Genomic DNA, 22,232 nt, shown 5'->3' with positions numbered 1-22,232 from the left:
TCCTCCACATTGATCCAGTGTAACTCCTTTCACACCACAGCTTCCCAGTGCAACCAGTGACATGTTGGTGGCTGCAGGGTTTATCAACTGTAGTCTGGTTTATAGACTGTATGGACGGAGACACCGTGATGTCACCCACTGGTTTGTGGACTGCCGTTCATGGCAGTTGCCATGTTGGTCTTTTGCAACCAGAAGTGACGCTAGAGAGTGGAGCTAAGCACAATCAAACGCTGAATAAGACATTTTTTGGCGACCAAATAAGTTGTTATTAACTTTCATGAAGTGAAAACACACTGTGAAAGGGTTAAAGTTGTAAGATGAAAACACAGACAACTCCCAGACCGGACAACGCTGTTGTAGCGACCTGTCAATCACAAGGTAGCCCCGCCCTAAATCATCCCCTGCTTTATGGTCTATCTGACTCTAAATGGGACCATCATTTACTAAATGAACATCATGCTGTATTGAAGAAGACTTGAAACTAGCAATTGAGGCCATAAACTCATGTTTACAATGTTTACTGAGGTAATAAATCAAGAGAGAAGTAGGATCCTTTTCTCAGAGACTTCTATACAATCAGACTTCTTTTAGCAACCAGAGGAGTCGCCCCCTGCTGGCTGGTAGAGAGAATGCAATGCCGGATAATGCCCACTGTTTTTTCTTCCAAGATAAGCCAGTTTCTATCCGTCTTTCTTTTTCATTTCTGTTGAAGCTGCCCCCGTCATAAGAAATTAAAACAGTTAATCAACACAGTCTCACGGCAGTTCGTAAAATAGTCATGAAATTTCATTTATTTGATTTGTGTACACTGACATTGATTTTCCTTTTTTTCGTGATGCTCAGCACGGCTTTTATTTAGTTTTGTGCTTTTTCCTACGAATGTCCAGCAACACGTGACGCACATGTCAATTTCCACTCCAGTCTTTTCAAAATAAAACTCCTTAGTTAGGTTTAGGAAAAGATCACGGTTAAAGTTAAAATAACTCCGGAAATGTCGCAAATTAAATACCGAAGTTACGTGACAAACAAGTCAACGTTAACTTCTGGTTTCACACGGGACACAAACAGTGGTCTCCCTGTGTTTTTTACCCCACCCATGCACCCCAACCTCCTCCCTAAGCAGCGTTTGCCGCTCTTTATACTTCCCGGGTGACAAATATGTGGAAATACATACGATTTGATTTCGTGCTGACCATCGTTTCTATGTACACGAATCAATACATTAAATGTATGCTGACTATTTCACGAACTGCTCTGTGACTGAGCTGGTCAGTTTCAAAGGAACAAAACACTTTGATGTTCAGAAACATGTCTGTTTCATTGCTATTTATACGACTACTGTGTTTCTAGTTATCATAACTTCAATCTCAACACCAAACCTATTCTGCTGTGCCACTCAAACACTGCATGTTCCTAGAAATGTAGATGTTATGTTATGCAAAATTATGCAAACCACATATGAAGCCTATTTTGGAGGTGTTAGATAAAAGTGAAGTTTATCTTGCAGAGCAGCTCCTCAGCAGATAAGGTGTTCAGATGTGGAGACGGAGCGAGAGAAGATAGTGGCTCTCCACATGCTGATGGAGAGAGATGAAGGGCTGCTTGGTGAGAAAGAGAAAGAGAAAGAGAGAGAGAGAGAGAGGGATGAAAACAGAGAGAAGTCGCTCAGTTCATCAGAGCTATTTTTAGTCTGGGGCTCGTTATGCGATGCCACTATTTCTCCTCCACAGTAGCCGGAGCTCTGCTATGGCAACACCGGCTGTAATGACTGATGAGCGAGCTTACATTCGCCTCCGAGTGTGTGTGAAAGTGTGTGTAAGTGTGTGTGTCCCTTTACCACTCTATGGCGCGCTGCCAAGAAATAAACAGAGTTGTCCATTAGTGTCCTCGGTATGACCGTCTTCAAAGAATCACACACACACTGGTTGGTTGACACTTTCAGTTACTATTTCTAAACTAAATTTGATCATAAAATCATCCTGAGTTTACTGTAAGAAGAACCAGTTGTTGTGACTTCCTGGCAGCAAAGAAGGTCAACTCTGCAGGTTCTCCTGATGGCTAAATACCATCCTTAAGAAAAGGGATTGAATTCCCCCCAAACAATCAATGCACACTGATTTGTTTCAGTAAAAAACAAGGAAACATATTTAGATTCGTAGTTTGGAATTTTAATAAATAATGTCCACACAGATTTGACGTCGCTCAGGAGGACAGCCGTGTTACTACAGATTTACTGTTAAACTGTGAGTAAAAGCTTTCCCACTGATCCTGTCACCTCCTCGGGAGATTTAATAGTGGAAACATCATCATGTGACTTCTTTCCAGCGCTGCCTCTTCGTTTCCAATGAACATTAAACAGTTGAGAGAAGACATGAGTCAGACTGGTTTAAGGAAAGTTAGAAACATTTCCCCACCAAGGCCAGTAACATCATTCAAAACGCCTCCGGCCTGTTGTTAGTAATGCAACTTTAGCCTGAGGACTCAGAGTACCCTGGATGTCCGTACCGTACCGTACCATACTTTATGCTTCATGTTTAGCATTAGCTCATGCATTAGCCACGGCCGCCATGATGGCGGTGGTTGTCCTTCCTTCTTCAGTCAGCTTGGTTCTCTATTGGCTGTCGTTCTTTCCCATGTGACGGCGTCATCGTCTGTCCTCGGGGTTTCTCGCACACAACAGCATATCCCATTGGAAATGTTGAACATGTTTAATATTTACGATTTGAGATCGATGCAGTCAGGATGGACTTTAGAGCTGATCGGGGGATGTAAAAAACACTCTTAAAGGGACTGTATGTAACTTTTTACCCATATAAATAATTTTTTTTATTGCCAGAGTGTGAACAGGTGGTAACCTAATCTAAAAAATTAGACCTTCCATGAGTTTCTGGGTTTCCTCTATCAGCCTATAGATTGCTGTTAATGTGAAAAAACCCGGGAAAAATCCAACGGATGTGACGTCATGCACGCTCGCGAGTGCCTTTATTTTCAGCTCTGCTTACAGGTTGACAGTGTGCAACCATAGCTAACGTTTGGTTAGAAATGGAGTCAATTAACGCCAATAAATGACCAGCCCCTACTACAACTCAGACTCCAACACACACTCCATGTGAGCACAAAAAAAACTAAAGTTATATCTGATCATAAGGCCGTGTTGCAAAACAGGAGTGTGACCGACGTCGGGAGTAAACTAGGATCAACATCGGCCGGGCCTTCGATTCATGGAGGGACCTTCGTTTACGAGCACAAGCGCGAGCAACAGGACGCTGACTGTCATTGACTTAACGGCCACAGGTGTCGCTGTTAACAAGCAATTTCTGATTCTTACATAGAGTCCCTTTAACATACCTCACACCACAGGAACATCTGGAAAGATCATCTTTCAATCAGGGCTTTGCTGACGAAATTCTGCCACATAGGTGTCATTTGACTATGAAAGGTATTTCACTTTACTGACAGTATATCATTTAGTTTGGAGAATGCAGTTTTGTTTCCGTACATTCAGTCATCTTTGGCTTGCGAACACACAGAGATGCACACGTGCTAAAAAATCCTAGTTTACCACAGCAATCGCTCTTGGTAAAAAAGAAGACAATATAAAAACTTTAGCCTTACTCTATACACAAAAACCCAGCAGAAACATCTGTTATTTAACATGGTAACATTTCCTCAGAGTGAGAGTGGTACATCAGTGATGAGGAGGATGATGAATGATACAAAACCCCACCACACATTCAAACATGCACCCAGATGTTGACACAGCAGGATGGTTGTCGGAGCAGAAGTCCCGTTCTCTCCGGTTGGCTCTCGGCCGCCGCTGCTGCAGCGCGTTTCTCCTCCTCCTCGACGGGACAGGACTCATGACTGAATGTGCAGCAAAAAGAAAAAACCATTACAGCACTCAAGGCTCCGTTTAAAAATAGCAACAGGCGTTCCCTGGAAACAGAGAGAGAGGGAGGGAGCTGGGTGTGTGTTTCTGTGCACGGCTAACACATTTTTTTGTGATTGTGCGTGTGTGTGAGTTAGCATGTGATTACTGGGTTTGCGTCAGTGTGTGTTCACGGTTCATGTGTGTGTGTTCTGAAGTGAAGGCGGGTTAATTGCGGCTAGAAAATGGAATAAATTGCAATTCTGGTCCAGATCCTGGTTTATTTCTGGCGCTGTATAGCCAAGACGTGCCTTCTAGTGTCATTAACACACACACACACACACACACTAATAAGACCCAGACCGTGCCTCCCTTGCTCCTGCCGGGTTAGTGAAGCCACAGTGGAACAGGATCCCGTCAAATTACAACTTAAGTTGAGCCGCTCCCTCCCTCGACCTCGACCTCGGATCAGCTTCTCTCTCTCTGAGAGCTGCCGTAGGAACAACCTCCATCCTCATTCAATGTCAACGGTATAAACTATTTGCCAACGTGGAGTTCATATGTGTGATTCAGTCCATTTGCACGAAAAGTTGTATGAATGCCACGATAATGTGCACGGCGTTAAGCGTGCAATAAGAACGTCTCTCTTGTTTTTGGTGTGTCATGTAGTCTGTACTGACTGCAATGTAAACGGTGTAGCATATACGTAAATATGCTCCGCTCAGAGCTAGTGACGTAGAATAAAAAGGGAGAAAGACTGGTTTAGACGGAGCTCCTGAGGCGATGCTACTTTCTTTTACTTTTACAGCCCTATCTTTAAGTAAATGACCTGAATACTTCCTCCACTGTCTGTCTGCTACACATTCATGCTCAGTCTGCAGTCTTCTTCTGTTGACCTTTGACCTCTTGATTATTGTCTGTTTGTGATGTTCATCTTCCAGAGAGAAAGCTGTCATCTTTTAGAGAAAACAAAACCATTAACGTAACATATAACTCTCCTCTTCATCGTGGCGGTCGGACTGAGTTGAGTTGAGCCTCCACTGATGCTCCTGACCTCTGGAGGAATGCAGGCTTTGACCTCCAGACCTTTAACCTCCGCTGCTGCTGATAAGAGACGGCGTGATAGCGATAGCAGCTCACACACACAACGCCCTGCAGAGCCGACGCCGCGGATGTCGGCGCTGACTGACTGACGCGCTCACACAACACACACAAACGCCGGCAGATGGGCTTCACAATCAGACACACACAATCAGACACACACACTCTGCAGCATGAGTGGTTGAGGCTGCTGACTGAAGTGAACATAAACACTCTTCTCTCTCTCTCCGCCTCTAAACGCTCTGATTATCTTCTCTCTCTCTGCTGCCTGTCTGACCGCCTCCTGCAGAGAGACGGAGAGATGTCATCTCATCAACTCTCTCTCCTCCTCTCCTCCCTGCTGAGCTGCTTTCACACACTTTATTGAAAGACTCTCTCAGAGGAATGATCCGCTCTGTCATACTAATCAACGTCCAGCGTGCTACACATCATTACCATCTCTATTTCAGGAAGGCTTTTCCATTTTCTTGTTTTACTAATTGTCTTTTAGTTGTGATGTGTGTGAAGTGATGTGTTTCCTAATCTATTTATTTTTTGTAATACAGACAAGAAGAAGTTTATTTGTATAGAACCTTTCACACACAGAGGGAATTTCTTGAAATGTCTTGTTAACAGCGACACCTGTGGCCGTTGAGTCAACAAAAGTCAGCGTCCTGTTGCTCGCGCTTGTGCTCGCTCTACATAGACTCAGCACAGTGAGGAGACACACGTCAGCTAAAAGCACAATATCACTCTATATTTCAGCAGCTTAGCAGTAATGTTAGCTGACCAGACGAAGGTCTCTCCATGAATCAATGCTGATCCTAGTGTTGGCTTTTCCTGCTTCAGCCTCCCGACCGCGGCCGGAGGGAACAGGGGAGACACCGGAGTTTTGGTCGGAGACGATAACGTTTCTCTCTGCAGAGCTCCGTCACTTCACAAGACACGGGAAACCTCTGTTGGTCTGGAGGAGCTGCAGCAGTTATTTCTGCACAAACGTCCACTGAACATTCACTAGATATTCTCAGAGCTAAACTAACTCTTCTGCAGTGTGGAGTGAGCAGCATGCACTCGAGAGGTGGAGCGAGAGAGCGAGAATGAGCACGGTGTGTGAGTGAAGGCAGGCAGAGGAGCAGAGGAGCAGAGACTCCGGTCCTGGAGACCAAAGCTACGGTGTCTCCCCTGTGTCTTCTGACCGCGGTCGGGAGGCCGAAGTAGGAAGATTTAACACTTTAATTTAAACTCGGCTTGAGAGAACCGCTATGATACTGAAGGAAGTGATGTTTTCTAAGCAGCCTAATTCTTCGCTCCACCTTGTCGAGCTGGCAGACGGGTTGCTGCTGCAGGTCTGATGGGGTCTGGTGAGGTCTGGTGGGGTCAAGGGTTTAAAGCCCCCTCAGACCGGATATGAGCATATATCACACGGCTTCGTCTGGTTACTGACATTATTACCTCGGCTGGCTGCCGGCAGGATGGCTGTTTGATTGACTGGATGAGTGTCGATGTAAAAAGGGGGAAACAAGTGGTGATGCACACAGCAAGGTCAAATCATTATAATAGTTATTATTATTGCTAATCACAAATATCCAAACATAGTCAATGACATAAAACAGCATTTAAGAGACTGGAACCAGCGAACGTTCAGCATTTTTGAACTGATAAATGACAATTAACAAATAACTGATGAATCAACTTTCAGCACTACTAGTAAGATTGTTTTTTAGTTTAATGAGGACAGCCTCATGTACACACTGTTTCACTGGCAGCTAAGACAACCTAGAAAAATGCTCAGACGAGCTCCTGCACGCCGTCTCTGACTCGCCAGCTGATCCGCTGAACGGAGGTCAAACCGTTTGAGAGCAATCTTCAAGCTTCAAGCTCTCCGTGACGTTTCAGGGCTCCCGTAGAGAATCGTGACCGCTTTGTTCTTGGAAATCAAACGATATTTAAATTCACCATCATCTCTGCTCCCGTCAGTTTCAGTAACTCATTTTGCTCTGATGATGAGTAAACGTGAGCACATTTACTGCGGTGAGGAATGCCGCTCAGAGGATGTAAGAACGACCTTTGCGTGGACCCGACGTAGTCCTCGCCCGGAGGGGTTTTTCACCTTCCCATTTTTCGGATGCCGACGTGACTTTCTCTGCTGTTTGGATGAAGAAGTCTCAGGCTGTGTTCTAACCCTCACGCTATACTAGTAGTACGTAAAGTAAATCAAAGTTGTATTTTTTTCGATTATATTGTAATAGTGGTACGAGTTAGTTTTTTTGTCCGGTGCTTTAAGAGCTGGTTTAAAGGCTAAAGCCTCGTCCAGCATACCGTAAAGTACATCACTTTAACTGTTTCATACTACTGAGAAACGCAGTATGCAGTAAATACTGTATACTGCATACTGCGTTTGTCAGTAGTATGGAGGAGGCAGTTTTGAATACAGCCTCAGATATTTAGAAATCTGTATGCAAACATTATCTGGCAGCGTGATGATCATCTGTGATTACATCAACAATCCTGAAGCAGCTCCACTGTGAATGCAAACATCCAGTCAATCACAGATTTAATAGCATCTGTACAAACCAACTCTTGAACCCTGTTATCAAAACCATTTTGCATTCTTCTCCATGACGACTTTCTTCATCATTTTGTTGTTTCGGTTTGGACAAAACAGCCAACACGCATGTTGTTTATGGAGGAATGTACAGTATAGCTGCACAGAGCTGCTGAGTGGTCGTGCAAACAAACATCCACGGAGGTCAAACGTGACTGATTCCTGTTCGGGAAAAAGAGAATTAGAAGATGACCTTTTTGTTTGGAGCTGTCATTGTTTAGCTGACGGGGTCACGGGGGTCAGCCTGCAGGAGTGTATTAGCCGGTATTTCAAGTATTTAGGCGGCCGACGGGGTAATTAAGTAAGATTTTAAACTTATTTGATTTTGCATTAATTGATAAGATTTTGTAAAACCTCAGATTAGCTTCAGTGACAAAGTTTATGTTTTTAGATATTTATTTCTACAATATCCAGCAACTACAATAAGGTTAACCATTATAACCGTTAGGGAAAGAGAGTGATTACGGTAAAAAAAAATAATAAAAGACTAAATTATGAACTAAACTGAGCGATGCAGCATCGTCCAATATGAACATTAATTTGCGGGACTACTGGGCCAATTTGAAGAAGGTAAGGCCCCATGTGATGCATGTTGAAGTGAATATATAATAAATAAAATCAACAGGGATTTGGGCAATTATTATTATTTATGAACATAGAAAACATACAATTTTAATAATAATAATAATAATAATAAACTTTATTTATATAGCACTTTTCTAAACAAGGTTACAAAGTGCTTTTCAGAAAAAAAACAATAAATCAGCAAAAAATAAAATACAAACAACAGAGGGATCATAAAAACAAGAAACATCTGGGGATAAAACACATTTTATTAAAAAGCAGAATAAAATGTCCAGAGAGGGATGATAAAAGCCAGCATCATATTAATTATTCAAAAATGCTTTCCTATAAAAGAAAGTTTATTTATTTAATTTGCTTTCCTCAGAGCCACCAGACTCCATCGACAGAAACAGTCATTTTTAACCTTGCTGATCATTAAAACAAAATAAATCTCATTAAAACTGTCTTTGTTTGTCTTTCCACTGTTCCAACAATCATCAACTCTGGTTTGAGAGTTTAAAAGAGAGACTGAATAAGTAAAAGATATTAAAAAGAAGTAACCACCGTAATATTTTCGCTGTTTACTAACCCTGTTTTCCAGTTCATGAACAGAAAGTCATACTCATCTACAGGATATTAAGTAGAAAGGAGGAGCAGGTTTTCCTGCGTTTAAAAAAACCTGTATAAATGCGCATATGTTGGTGGGAACATGTTTTTTGTTTCAATGTGCTGGAAGCACCAGAGAGGTGTGGTTTACTGCAACATGACAGGTAGGGCCAGATTACTAAACATCTCACTCATTTGCATATCTGGAATAGCTCGCTTTACTCCTCGAGGCGTTTAGACGAGTACCACATTAACACATTTAGTGGTTCGGGAAATGTAGTGGGGCGAGGACAAGGTTTGTCTCTGTGAATGTGAATATCTGCTCCATTTCACCATATCACTAACACTGTACAACCGCATAGAAAGATAATCCCAGGAATGGCTCATTTGCTGTTTGATTGGGTGAGCCATGCACGCTCTCACATGGACCCCTGCTGCTCTCACATTGACACCCTGTAGGGTCCAACCTGCTGCCGACACCAGCGTGACCTCTCCACTGAAACCAAACAGTCCGGTCAGCCCCGAGGAGAGAACCCAACCTGTCCCGCTGCTTCCTCTCACATACTCACTCACGTACATGCACCAGAGCACACACATGTTTAGATTCAGGGACCAAAAGCAAACAAGCTTTATACATTAAATAATAGTATAAAAACTAATTAGGGCTGTAAATCGATTAAAATATTTAATAACGATTAATTGCACATTTTTTATCTGTTCAAAATGTAACTTAAAGGGAGATTTATCAGGTATTTAATACTCTTATCAACATGGGAGTGGGCAAATATGCTGCTTTATGCAAATGTATGTATATATTTATTATTGTAAATCAATTAACAACACAAATCAATGACAGATATTGTCCAGAAACCCTCAGAGGTACTGCATTTAGCATCAAACAATATGCTCCAATCATAACATGGCAAACTGCAGCCCAACAGGCAACAACATCTGTCAGTGTGTCAGTGTGCTGACTTGACTATGACTTGCCCCAAACTGCATGTGATTATCATAAAGTGGGCATGTCTGTAAAGGGGAGACTCGTTGGTACCCAGAGAACCCATTTACATTCACTGATCTGAAGGTCAGAGGTCAAGGGACCCCTTTGGAAATGGACATGACAGTTTTTCCTCGCCAATATTTAGCGTAAGTTTGGAGCGTTATTTAACCTCCTTCATGACCAGCTGGTATGACATGGTTGGTACCGATGGATTCATCAGGTTTTATAGTTTCATATGATACCAGTATCTTCACTCTAGCTTTAAAACTGAGCCGCTACAACCTAAAAATCACAAGTTTGTGTTAATGCGCTAAAGAAATTAGTGGCGTTAAAACTAATGAGTTAATGCATTATTATTGCGTTAACTTCGACAGCCCTAAATAAAATAATAACACTAAACTAAACTAAACTAGACTCATAGAGCTGAGCCACAGACTGCTGCATGTCTGACAGACAGTCACAACAACAACAACAACTCACCGCAGTGTGTCAATAGCATCCGTCTCTGTAGGGACACTGAGCTAATCAGATTAACGGGGTTAGAGGGTCTGGAAGGTGGAGGAGGGGTCTGTGTGTGTGTGTGTGTGTGTGTGTTTGTGTGGAGGGGGGGTTGTAGGTGTATGTGCGTGCCCAGCAAGAGAGCAGATGTAACGGGCCAACAGCGAGGCTCAGACCGTCTCTGATTCCTGTCTCAGTATCTCTGTCTGTCTGACTGAGTGAATGATCGTCTGTCTGTCTGTCTGACAGTGTGTCTCAGACAGGGGGTGGGGGGGTTTAGGACAACACAGAGGTATCGGCCAAGTGGCAACTCAAAGGGGTCACACATATCATGGACATAGTTTTGGTTTTATCTGCTAAGACTTTGAGATATCTGTCTTTAGCCTGTTTTACACAGAGAGTCCACAACACAGGAGCAAAAGAGGCGTGACGAGCGACAGCGTCGGCGTCTCGTGTGTGAGTTTAGTCCCTTCATTCTGTGTTTGTACCTTTTATACCGAACAGCGAGGAGGCGAAATAAAGGCAGTCTGGCCTTGAACGGGCTGTTTGAAAGAGGAGATTTCTTTCTCCACATCAACACAAAGCAGAAGAATAGAATTGAATTTGTTGTGCTCAAAGCTCTGAAAAAAAGATCTTCCACTGAACATTTAGTCCCGATAGAAACTGTGAGGTTTGTAGACAACAGTGAATCAGCAAAATCAGATCCCACTACAGGTATGCAATATGTGTTTTTGGTCATTTGTGTTAACTGGCCCTTTAAAGCGCATTCAGTTTCAGTCTCACTTTTATTCACCTTTCATCCTTTAGTTTCTCTCATTTTTCCCAGAAGAATGCAGTTTGACTCTCAAAGGTCAATGAGAGTAGACTCTGATGTCAAAGTCCTGTAACACCCACCCCCTTCCTACTACCTCTCACACTGACAGTGAAAGCAATCCTGGCTCCGATTATGCTTCATCCAAAACATGTTTGGCAACGCAAACTAATACAATATAAGTATTTTTTGGGGAAAAACAGTTGCAGCACTTTTTTCAAGAAACACCTCTGAAGAAAAGACAAATAAATCAGTTCATTACAGAAACTTTAAATCACTTTTAAACCTTCTTTACCTGACAGGATGACAGATAATCTGCTAAACTAGCTGCTTTTCAAGTCACAACAAGAAAAATGTAGACCTGGTTGTAATCTAAAACCTGAATCAACAAAATCTAAAAGCTAAAAACAAAGAAATGATTGCAACTTTCAGTATATAATCTGGTTTAAAGCGGCCTTGAAGTGAGGAAAACTCAGCTGTTGGGAACTTAAAACAAGCCCTGAGGACGTCCCTCCAGCCAGGTCTGGTGGAGGCCGGCGGCCTGCAGCTAAACCCACAATTTCCATCTCCATCACAATGTTGTTTAGCCGTCTTCCTCCACCTGAGTCCCTCCCTCTCACCGCAGGCCTTTGTCTCAGCCTGGTTCACCCAGGCTGCCTCCGTCTGTCCCCCTTCGCACGTCTCCACGGCCCGATCCGCCTCGGCCTCGGCCGCGCCACAATGTTTAGACAAAGTGAAAGAGCCAGAGACACGCTGGCTGTGGAGTGGAGAGTGATGCGAACAATTTTCCGCCTTCTCGTAGTGTGTAACTGCCCGCGCTGTTTGTCTCAGAGGGTTTAAAGGCTGGATCCGTAAATCCCCCGAGCGGTAAACAGACGACGGACTCAGCATGTGAACACCAAAACAGTGGGAATGAGAGGAGGGCTCCTCCTTAGTGCAACATTAAACTCTAAATGTTAGCAATTCAGAGTGCTTTGCATGTCTTATGTATGTACTTTGACATATGTTTGGGGTCCTGTTTACTGTCTTACTGGGGCTTTGATGGAGGGCTTTGGATCATGTTAGCTTAGCGTAGCTCCTGGTGGCTCCAACGTTGCTATATTCTGTCTTCTTCGCTCGCTTGCTAACCGTAGCCGCCGGAAAACCAACATTTAAATCCGCCCGGTTCTGTTGAGATGTTCTTTTATTTTGGAAATACGATGCAACAAACAGTTAGATGATGAGCACCAGTAGAGTTTATCAACTATTCTAAAGCTGCATATTGTTTTTCAAAAACACCGAGAGAGACCAGAAACTACAGTCTAGAGGCCTTTTCACACCAAGGCCGTATTTATTCTATGTTTTTTAATCCGTACATAAACCTTGGACACTGTGTCCGATGCGTTTTATTATTCTTTTTCAAACATTTGCAGGTTGTTCTGGTACATCGTTCGTAGCTATACTTATGAAAAGTAATGCACTGTAATTCGTATTTATATCCCACGCTATCTATTTGTAAATAATTGTTATGATCTTGTTCACAAAAGCGTGGACTCAATTGCAGGCACAAAACACAAGTCTCTTGAAGGTGTAATAAATATAAATTTATTACAATAATATAAATTGGAACTGTGAACAGGGGCTGGAGTTCCTGGAGGTAAAGATCCAGGTCGAGGAGGAGCAGCGTGCAGGAGTGAGCAGGCAGGTTGGTTCCAGGAAGCAGCAGCAGCTGACAGGTGAACAGACCTGAACAAAGGACAAAAACAGTGTGAATCCAAAAATCCAAAAACAACACGAGCATGAGCAAGTCCAAAAGCCAAAATATAAGGGAGCCTGAATATGTCATGTACCACTGTGGGTGACGGAACGATCTGGCGATGAGTGGCAGGAAGACCGGGGTAGATATACTGCAGGTGTGTGTGATGATTGGTTGATTACTTGATTGCTGTCAGCTGCTCCAGCAGTGCCTGCCCAGGAGGAGGGGGAGGAGGAAGGCCACACCTCCCAACACACTGACAGACTAGACACACAGGGAAAACACACAGGAGACAAAAGGGCAGGGAAACAGAGGAAACACAAGGAAAAACTAGTCTGCCAAGATGATAACATGACAATAATCCACAGAATTGTGAACCAGGAAGTATAAAGAGTGACAAACGCTGCGTAGGGAGGAGTAAAGAAACACTGGACTTTGGCCCAGGAGACCGCTGTTAGTGTCCTGTCTGAAACCAGAAGTCAACATTGATGTAACTTCCGTACTTAAGTAACGACACTTCCAGAGTTATTGTAACCAAAACGACAATGTTTTCCTAAACCTAAATAAGTTGTTGACACGTGTCGCTGGACATTCGTAGGAAAACGCACGAAAAATGAGGAATAACTTTTCGTAAGATATCATAAATCATTATATGAGGATACGTTGAAATTCAATACAAGACAAAACTGAATTAATAACGTGGGTGCGATGGATAGCGCTAGTCCCAAAGGCGTCTAATGAATGAATGACATTAGCAAGAAGCTCTCGTTCAGCTGTCTAGAGTTCAATCACTACTGTCTAATCTTTAGTTCATCCTTTGTTTAGAGACCATCCCTGATTCCAAACTGTTCTGCAATCAGCTGACACAATCTACCTTTAAATCCTGCATCTCTGTGTTCTTTGATTTCTTAGTAGTAAAGTGCTTTATGCTGAGAGACGAAGTGAATGAGTTTATCAGACGCCAGTTTGGATGATGATGTTTGTACAATGGCGCTGAGTGGTCAAACAGGTGCCATGCTCCGACGGCCCGTTATTCCAAAACCTAAATAGTCTGAAACACAGCTAGATATTCCAAACAGAAGCACATGGCTAATTATTATGCTAAATTACATCATCGGGCCTTTCCGGTGAAGGCATGACCCGCCCAACTCTACCTCTGGTTGGCTTACCCTGATTACCTTAAACCTAACTAATCTCACTCCTCATGCCTAAACCTAACCAACCCAACCATGGAAGGCATTAAAAGCAAGGAGACGGGAAGGTCCGATGATGTCATTCTGCATAATAATGTTTGTTGCATGGAGAGTGTGTATTTTCGGAGCAATAAATCGTCAGTACAATTAGCAGTTTCTGGTCAAACATCCCTCTTAACGAAAATGTTAATGACGGACGAAAGTTTCGGAGTCAGTGTGTAAACATGATTGACACCACGTGCGGTCGTATTTATTTTTGAACGTGCAACAGTTTCCTCTACACGGCAATATGGTTAGAAAAATGTAAAAAAAAAAGAGGAAATTTTGCACCCACATGTCATTTTTTCCAGAATTTGTAGAGCCATACCTCAAACATATGTCGTCCAGAAACCATCTGAATTATGCTGTTCAGGGACAAAAATGTATTTTTGGCAGGCAACGTGGAAGTCTGGCTTCTTAAAGTAGCAACAGCGGCGGCGGCGGCGGCGGCGGCGGCGACAACGGCGGTGGTGGACGCTGTTTTGGGTCGCAGCACCTCCCTGTCTGTCTGAAGCATCTCTGTCATTCATCACACATCCATCTAGCCATCTATCTACGCATCCAGCTTCTAAAGCTGCTCATCATGTCCTTGTGGCCTCTCCTCAAATGCCCTCCACATCCATGTGTGTTTGTTTTCAAAGGAGGTAGAGTGCTCTTTAAATAGATATTCAGCTGTGTATAGTGTGTGTGTGTGTGTGTGTGTGTGTGAAGGTGCATTTGTATTTACAGTGCAAAGTGCAACCCTAACACCCCAACCCTCCGCAGACAAGAATGAAGCCTTGATGTCAGAGTTCTCTGGACTCTCTCCAGCTCATTTTCTCTCTCAGGAATCGACTGTTTGCCGTCCAAGTCCGCTCTCTCTCTCTCTCTCTCTCTCTCTCTCTCTCTCTCTCTCTCTCTCTCTCTCTCTTTGCCCGGCTTCAGGTTCTTTAATAGCCGGCCTCTCCAGGCGTGACGGACACATTCCCTTTCAGACACACTTAAAAGGAAATGTCAGATGATATTCACATGGACACATATTGATTCCTTCATTCGAGGGGGGGGTTTAGATCAGACTTCCTGTTCCTCCCTGACCCGGAGTCCGTCTGCAGGGCTCGGTTCAGGCACGAGGAGAATCTGTTTGTGACCAGAATAAAATGTGTGTTTTGAACTTATCACGGAGAGATGTGTTGTTGTTTTCTTTTGTCATGGATACCGAAAGAAAAAACACACTTTTTATTGTCGCGCCCCGGCGTCTTCCAGAGTGGAACAAAGAGGAGGTTGAAACAAAACAGTGGCAGTCGTGGTCGACCGGCGGCGTTTCCAACCGCAGTTCTGACACACCCTCAATTTAGTCTCGCTTTTTTTGCTTCGTATCCCTCCAGACAGACTCCTCCTGACAAAGAGCAGCAAACTCAAAGCAGCCATTTAACCCCTGAACCTTAAAGGGAACATGGATCGGAGAACAAATGTGACTTGGCCGCGCGAGGCTCCTCGATGACAGGATGATTTAGTCGCAGAGAGAAAGAATGTAGAGTTGAGGGCAGACAGAAGCCGACAGTATGTTTCATGCCTGATCAAAGGGGGGATGGCCGAGCGCTATCAATGCTCTTATCATCGTATGCATGCCACCTCTCAGGGGACAGATAACACGGAACAATTGTTGCATACCTTTGTGTTTGTGCAGAGGAGATAAGAGGCTGCTGGGGGAAATAATCCTGTCAGGTAGACACTTTTTAAAGATTTTGGTGATGCAGCCTCGTGTCGCTGCAAAAAGAGGTTCGGATTTTTTGCAAAAAATTACTTAAATGAATATTCAAGAAACTGTTAATGGTTATTCACTTCCAGGTGTCTCTATAGCATTTAAAGGACTAGTGTGTAACAATTAAGACCTTGGCACACCATACCGGCCGTCGGACAGTTTGGGGCCGTTGGTGAGCGTCTGTCGGTTTAGTATTTTTCGGTGTGTCCCTCACCGACAGCTCTAGTCTGTCTGTGTTGGAAGTTTTTCCGCCGATTCAACATGCTGAATTGGCAGCGGAGCTGGCAGAGCTTGTTCGGTGAGAAAAATCATTCAGCGTCAGTGCACGAGAAGAGAAACGGGTGAGAGGAAAGCAAGAAAACAAGTTTTTCATCTTCATCTTATCTGATCATTCCAACACACAGGTATTTTCACAGCAACATGAACATCTGGCAGGAAGCTAAGTGGTGACGCCGCTTCGTTTCATGTACGTATCAAAACAACGGCTTGTATATCCACCGTCCTCTGTCTTCCTGTTTCCCCTTTTTGGATGACGAATATAGACTACCGCTACCTGCTGGTGTGGAGAGTTATATCCTCTCAAGCAGGCGCAGAACGTACGTGGTAGTCGGCCGCTGGCCGTTGTCTTTACGGTGTGTTCAAGTGCAACTTTTTGGCCAGGACAAAGGCGACGTGAGGCAATGCAACAGTCGCCCTTCATCGCTGCTAGTTCTTTGATGTCGACTTGGTGAGTCTGGGCCTTAAGAGGAAAAATACGGTGCACCAACACATTCTCACTCCTAACTCGTCACATACCGACGCTCTAGATGCCCGTCTAGCGTTAGTTTTGGATGTGTCAGGGTCAAAATAAACTTTTCACAGGAAGTTAGGTTTGGGTAACACAGGTAGGGTTAACTTCATTGACAAAAAAGACTCACAGGGCTGACGATACTAACGAGTCACGTGACTAACAGCTGACTTGTCACAATAAGTTTACTTTTAGTTTCACACGGGACACAAAGAGCGGTCTCCTGGGTGAAAATCCTGTGTTTGTTTGACCCATCCACCTCGCCTCCAACGCACCCTAAGAGGACTCTCACGCTCTTAATACGTCACTTGCTCTGACCGTCTAATAATGCGTCGCATACAGGGCCTCCATGGGTCAGTATCAGGCGCCACTTACCAAGCGGCGGTATTTGACGAGTTGGGAGTAAGAACGGAGTAAGAGCGGAGTAAGAACAGAGTAAGAGCGCTTCAGACGTTTCTCAACGTTGAAGTGTGTAAACATGTCCTACTAGAAACCTAGTCAAAAGTATGAAGCTGAAAAAGAGCATGACATGTCCTCTTTAACTGTGAAACCAAAGCACACAGAGATGTTTAAACTGTGTTTGCATGGTCAACAAATCAGTTTAACTCTGATGGAGGCGTGTTCAGTCTTTTCAAAGTCAACAGTCCCACCCACTCGGGGAATGACCCTACTACACTACTGTACACTGTAAGGTACACTGGAGCTGCAGCTAGAAGGCCCATGCGTCATGCGTCATGCCTATGGAGGAAAAAAAAATAGTGTGGACATTCCTCCTCATCAGTCCTGTTATGTTATTCTTGGCCCTGGGAGGACATTCTTTACACCTGGCCTGGACTCCCTGCTAACCGCCATCCTGTCCTACGAGAACAGTCAGCTTCTATATGCCAACCGCTGCCAGACAGGGAGAAACATGTGATGGGCCCTTCAAATAAAAACACACACTACAAGCTGAGAGTTAAACCAAAGCTCTCAGGTACATGAGCTGCATCAAGATGTGAGGAATAGGACAGGAAACGACCAGAAGGTAGTTCTGCCTTCAAAATAAAAGACTTGGCAAAAACATTTAGACAACTGTGGCAGAGATGATGAGATTATAATAAGATTATAGAGACAAAATTGAAGCAACACGTGTTTGGAAACGCAGAAAAGAACTTAATATTACATAAATTTCCACAAGTAACAAACAATATGTTTACATCATAACTCAAATTAGATTATCTTTGGTGCATAAGTGTAAAGGAATAACTCACATACTGGATGTTTAGCTCCACTTTCCAGGTTCTGCCTGGAAGTTAGTTTTTCTCTTCTCATGGTCTTTCAGGCTATTTGTATTTTTAATTATTTACAATCATAAGGGGACTGATTCCCTGTACAGTGACATATCCTGCTGCTCTCAGGATTTTGTCAGTTGTTGAACCCCCTGAAGCAAATTTCCAAAACCTCTTAAAACCAGATCTTTAAACAAGATCCTTCTACAAGACGTGGTGACAACATAAACTAATAAAGCAGGACTAGCTTCTGTTGATGTTGTGTTGTGATGAGGTGGTGACATTATCCACTCACTGCTTCTGCAGAGACACATGTTGGATTCATTACTCTCAACACAGTTTGAGCCCTTGGGCCTGAATGATGGAGAACTGAATTTATCTCGACTTTATACGCTATTTTAAAGGGACTGTTTGTAACGTTTTACACGTATAAATCTACTGGGTCGGTGTCCCATGCGCGCTCGCGTGTGGCTACGCTGTTCAGACCGCTCCTCTGCCTGCTTGCCTTCACTCACACAACGCGCACGTTCTCGCTTCACCTCATTTGCATGCTGCTCACTCCACACTACAGAAGAGTTAGTTTAGCTCTGAGAATATCTAGTGAATGTTCAGTGGACGTTTGTGCAGAAATAACTGCTGCAGCTCCTCCAGACCAACAGAGGTTTCCCGTGTCTTGTGAAGTGACGGGGCTCTGCAGAGAGAAACGTTATCGTCTCTGACCGGGTGCCGGTGTCTCCCTGCAGGCGCAGTCAGGAGATGATAACGTTACTCGCTGCGGGGCTGAAGCAGGAGAAGCCAACACTAGGATCAGCATTGATTCATGGAGAGCCCTTGGTCTGGTCAGCTAACATTACTGCCAAGCAGCTGAAATATAGAGTGATATTGTGCTTTTAGCTGACGTGTGTCGCCTCACTGTGTTGAGCGATGCTCGTTCAGGTCTATTTAGAACGAGCACAAGCGCGAACCCGACGCTGACTTTAGTTGACTTAACGGCCAACAGCACTTCTGAAAGTTACAAACAGTCTCTTTAACCAATTATCCAATGAATTGCCTTTTTGTCTTTGTCCATTTTGACTCTGGTGAGGACACAGTAGTGTTGAATCATTAGTCTGTTTTTTTATTGTAAATGTTGAAGGTCACGCTCAAATATTTTCCTTTATCTCGACTTTATACGCTGTTTTAATTTTGCTGCTTCACATCACACAAAAAAAACAGCCGTTTCATAAACTAGGTTTTATTTTGAAAAGTCAGATAGGAAGTGGTGCGTCTCATCTCTGCTGAATGACAGAGAGAGAGAGAGAGAGAGATGAGGCGGAGCGGAGACTCAGCAGAGACCTCAGACTAGTAGAGACACACAGACAGACAGACAGAGAGGCTTCACCTCCTCCTCCTCCTCTTCCTCTCCATCATGGGATAAACGGATAAACTTGTGGACTAACTAACTCGAGCCATCATGGGAATATACCGTGGATCTATCCAGTACCAGTGTTGATGGACAGCATGTCACCGCAGCAGGGGACCATGGGACAGAACCGGTCCGACTCTCTGACGGGAGACAACAAGAAGGTACAAGAGACAGAAGCTCCTCTGTGTCCTCCTCTGTCCTCCTCTGTCCTCCTCCTGCTGCTGATGGAGAGCTGCTCCATGTGGACAGATCTGTGCGCTTTTACGCACCGAGCTGCTCATTGAGGAGACACTAGTTTATTCCAGTTGCACTCTTAGGAGATGTGAAACTGCTGTTTTCTGGCATCGTACTCTCATATCTCTGCAAAGAACTCTCATATGTTGTGTCTATTTTCTAGAGTTTAAAGACCAAATTAGAGATGAAACGTTTCTCTATAAAATCTCAGCTTTTTGGGCTTTCATTGCATCATTTTCTATCATTTGTTATTGAGTTCCTTTTCTTGATATTCTTGCAAATGTGCAGAAGTTTGGCTACTAGTTTGTTGCTTTCATTCGGTTTGAACTGAATCATGATGAAGTTGATGCTGGTGGTGTCACTCTGCAGTGGTTGCATTTGAAGTATAGAATCAGTATTTTAAACATTTTCCATCTTTTATTCAATACGATTCAGTGTGCTAGATTTGATTTATCTGATGAATCTCAGTATTTTCATGTGCAAGTGGAAGAGTGCAGTTTTCCAAGTGTGTTCAAGAAAAAAAAGCTCCTGCATATTGATATTTTCTATTAATGCTACCAAATCCTGACATGTTTAAACAACTTTTTATCCAAGAAAAACGCCCAAATGAACTTCACTATTAGTCTCTTCATTGTTCTCCTGATAAAACAGACTGTCTGACTGAGCTGAGGAGCCGAGAAGGAACCAAATAACAGAGCAGGATAATGTGCTGCTGATAGTGATTATTAGTTAATCAGACAGACAGGAGTCACCACACAAACACACTGGAATGATTCCTGAACTGTGGAGCCACCAGGTCTGGTTTCTCTCTAGTTACTCAGAGCAATTAAAAAAAACATAAAATATAAATTTGAATCTTAAGCTTTGACTTTCCAGTAAATTCCCTCCACATTGTGACAGTTATTATTATTTATTGTAGCTTTGTGACCTCAGAGTTGCTCCTTGACACAGACAGGCAGACAGAGGAGGTGAATCTGTGGTTAAGTTGCAGTAAACAGCGCCCCCATCCAGCGCCTGTTTAAAAGGTGTAACTGCATCTTCCAGCAGGCAGGATGTGAGTGGTGAAGGTGAGCTTCTGATGTGGTAAAAGTGCAGCTTTTTGGTGGTAAAAGTTTGAAATAAAAAGTGAAGTCATGACCTCCAACGCAACCGACACAAAGAGATATCAGATAAACGTGTTGCTTTCTAAACTTTGGAATATCCTTTAACCCAACCAACCCAGATCTACCAATGCATGATGGTTAACAGTTTACTGTACAACAGGTACAGTAGTTATCCTCCCTTTCTTCAACCCAATACGTCACCTTCTGGCAGCAGAATCCGGTTACTCGTGTAATGTTGTTGTAAGTATTTCACCACGTCCTCCCAGCTGCGGGGCTCACTGTTAGTCAAATGTTGTTACTGTAGCTCCTTTATTTTATGAGCAGTTGCTGCACTTTGGCCTGGTTTGGGTAGTTTTGCTGTGTTGGTATAAGTTGTGAGGAATGAGCTGTCAGAGAAACTGGAGCTTTGCTTTATCATCACTGAGAACAACTGCAGAGTTTCCTCATGCAGGAGGTGTTTGTGTTGAACGTTGAGCTGTACTTGACATGATGCATGACAGGAGCATGTGCATACTGTATGTGGTATACATCAGTGTTTATCCTGCAGAGGTAGCTGAAATGAAAACTCTGACTGGTCCACACTTCCTATTTGGTTTCTGCAGACTTGATGACTCTTAAGACATCAGGACTTGTTGGTTTCTTTTTCACAAGAAGCCTCGTTGATGTCTCATCATGACGAGTCAAATGTTTTCATGTCAGTGCTTCATGTGACCTTCAATCATTCTGATCTGACACTAACCTGTCTGCAACAGAGCTGTCAAAGTTAACGGGATAATAACACGTTAACACTAATGCCTTTTAACAACACTAATTTCTTTAACACATTAACACAACTTGAGATTTTGAGGTTGCACACTGACACACTGACATTTGTTGTTTGCCATGTTATGATGTGAGCATATTGTTTTATGCTAAATGCAGTACCTGTGAGGGTTTCTGGATCAATATCTGTCATTGTTTTGTGTTGTTAACTGATTTCCAATAATAAATATATACATACATTTGCATAAAGCAGCATATTTGCCCACTCCCATGCTGATAAGAGGATTAAATACTTGACAAATCTCCCGTCAAGGTTCATTTAGAACAGATAAAAAAGGTGTGATTAATCGTGATTAACTATTTTAATCGATCGACAGCCCTAGTCTGTGAAACAGAAGCCCATTACTGATGGAAACTGCTGACTCTGCAGACTGAACTGGGTTCATTTCTTACATGAAACTTATGAAAACTTTACCCTAATCTCAACCGTAATATTTGCAACAAACCATGAACCCAATTAAACTGACTCAAAATGTAATTAAATCGTTTTCGACAGCTCAACAGCATGTTTGGAGAAATGTAAAGTAGATGCATTTCTCTCCTCCCAGCACTCCCATGATGCACTTGGTGTTATATATCATGCTGCTCTGTAGTATCTCTGGTCCCGTACGACTAACACGAGTCCTTCAACACTTCTAGAGGAGAGGAATATTACCCATAAGTACCGTCTTATTTCATTTCTGTCGCTACGTTTGACGTTCTTCCTCCAGATATAATGGCTGCAGTGTGCGTTCAGGGCTCACGTGGTTCTGGTATGTTGTAAATAGATTAGGTTTAATTGAAATAGCTGCGGTGGCTGCAGGGATGCCAGTCATACTTCTGTGAGGCAGCGTCCAATTCATCATGTTACAGTGAGATTATCAGAGGGATCAT

At 43.3% G+C, this 22,232-nt stretch overlaps 1 protein-coding gene across 2 annotated transcripts in view; it reads left to right on the top strand.

Annotated features, from left to right (window-relative positions):
• Window positions 1-22,232, top strand: part of LOC119500518 (rho GTPase-activating protein 20-like) — a 65,307-nt gene that overhangs the window by 9,850 nt on the left and 33,225 nt on the right. The window contains exon 1 of one of the 2 annotated variants that reach the window (XM_037790291.1): window positions 19,126-19,361. The exons of the other annotated variant lie outside the window; for it this stretch is intronic. Coding sequence (XP_037646219.1) covers window positions 19,287-19,361 — 75 coding nt within the window. The 5' untranslated portion in view covers window positions 19,126-19,286. Of the gene's footprint in view, window positions 1-19,125; window positions 19,362-22,232 lie in introns of those variants that run through there. 2 annotated transcript variants of the gene reach the window in all.

This window comes from Sebastes umbrosus, chromosome 13 (assembly GCF_015220745.1).
Source record: "Sebastes umbrosus isolate fSebUmb1 chromosome 13, fSebUmb1.pri, whole genome shotgun sequence".
NCBI lineage: Eukaryota > Metazoa > Chordata > Actinopteri > Perciformes > Sebastidae > Sebastes > Sebastes umbrosus.
The sequence above is the reverse complement of the archived record's forward strand: the minus strand, read 5'-3'. Positions and strand labels throughout refer to the sequence as shown.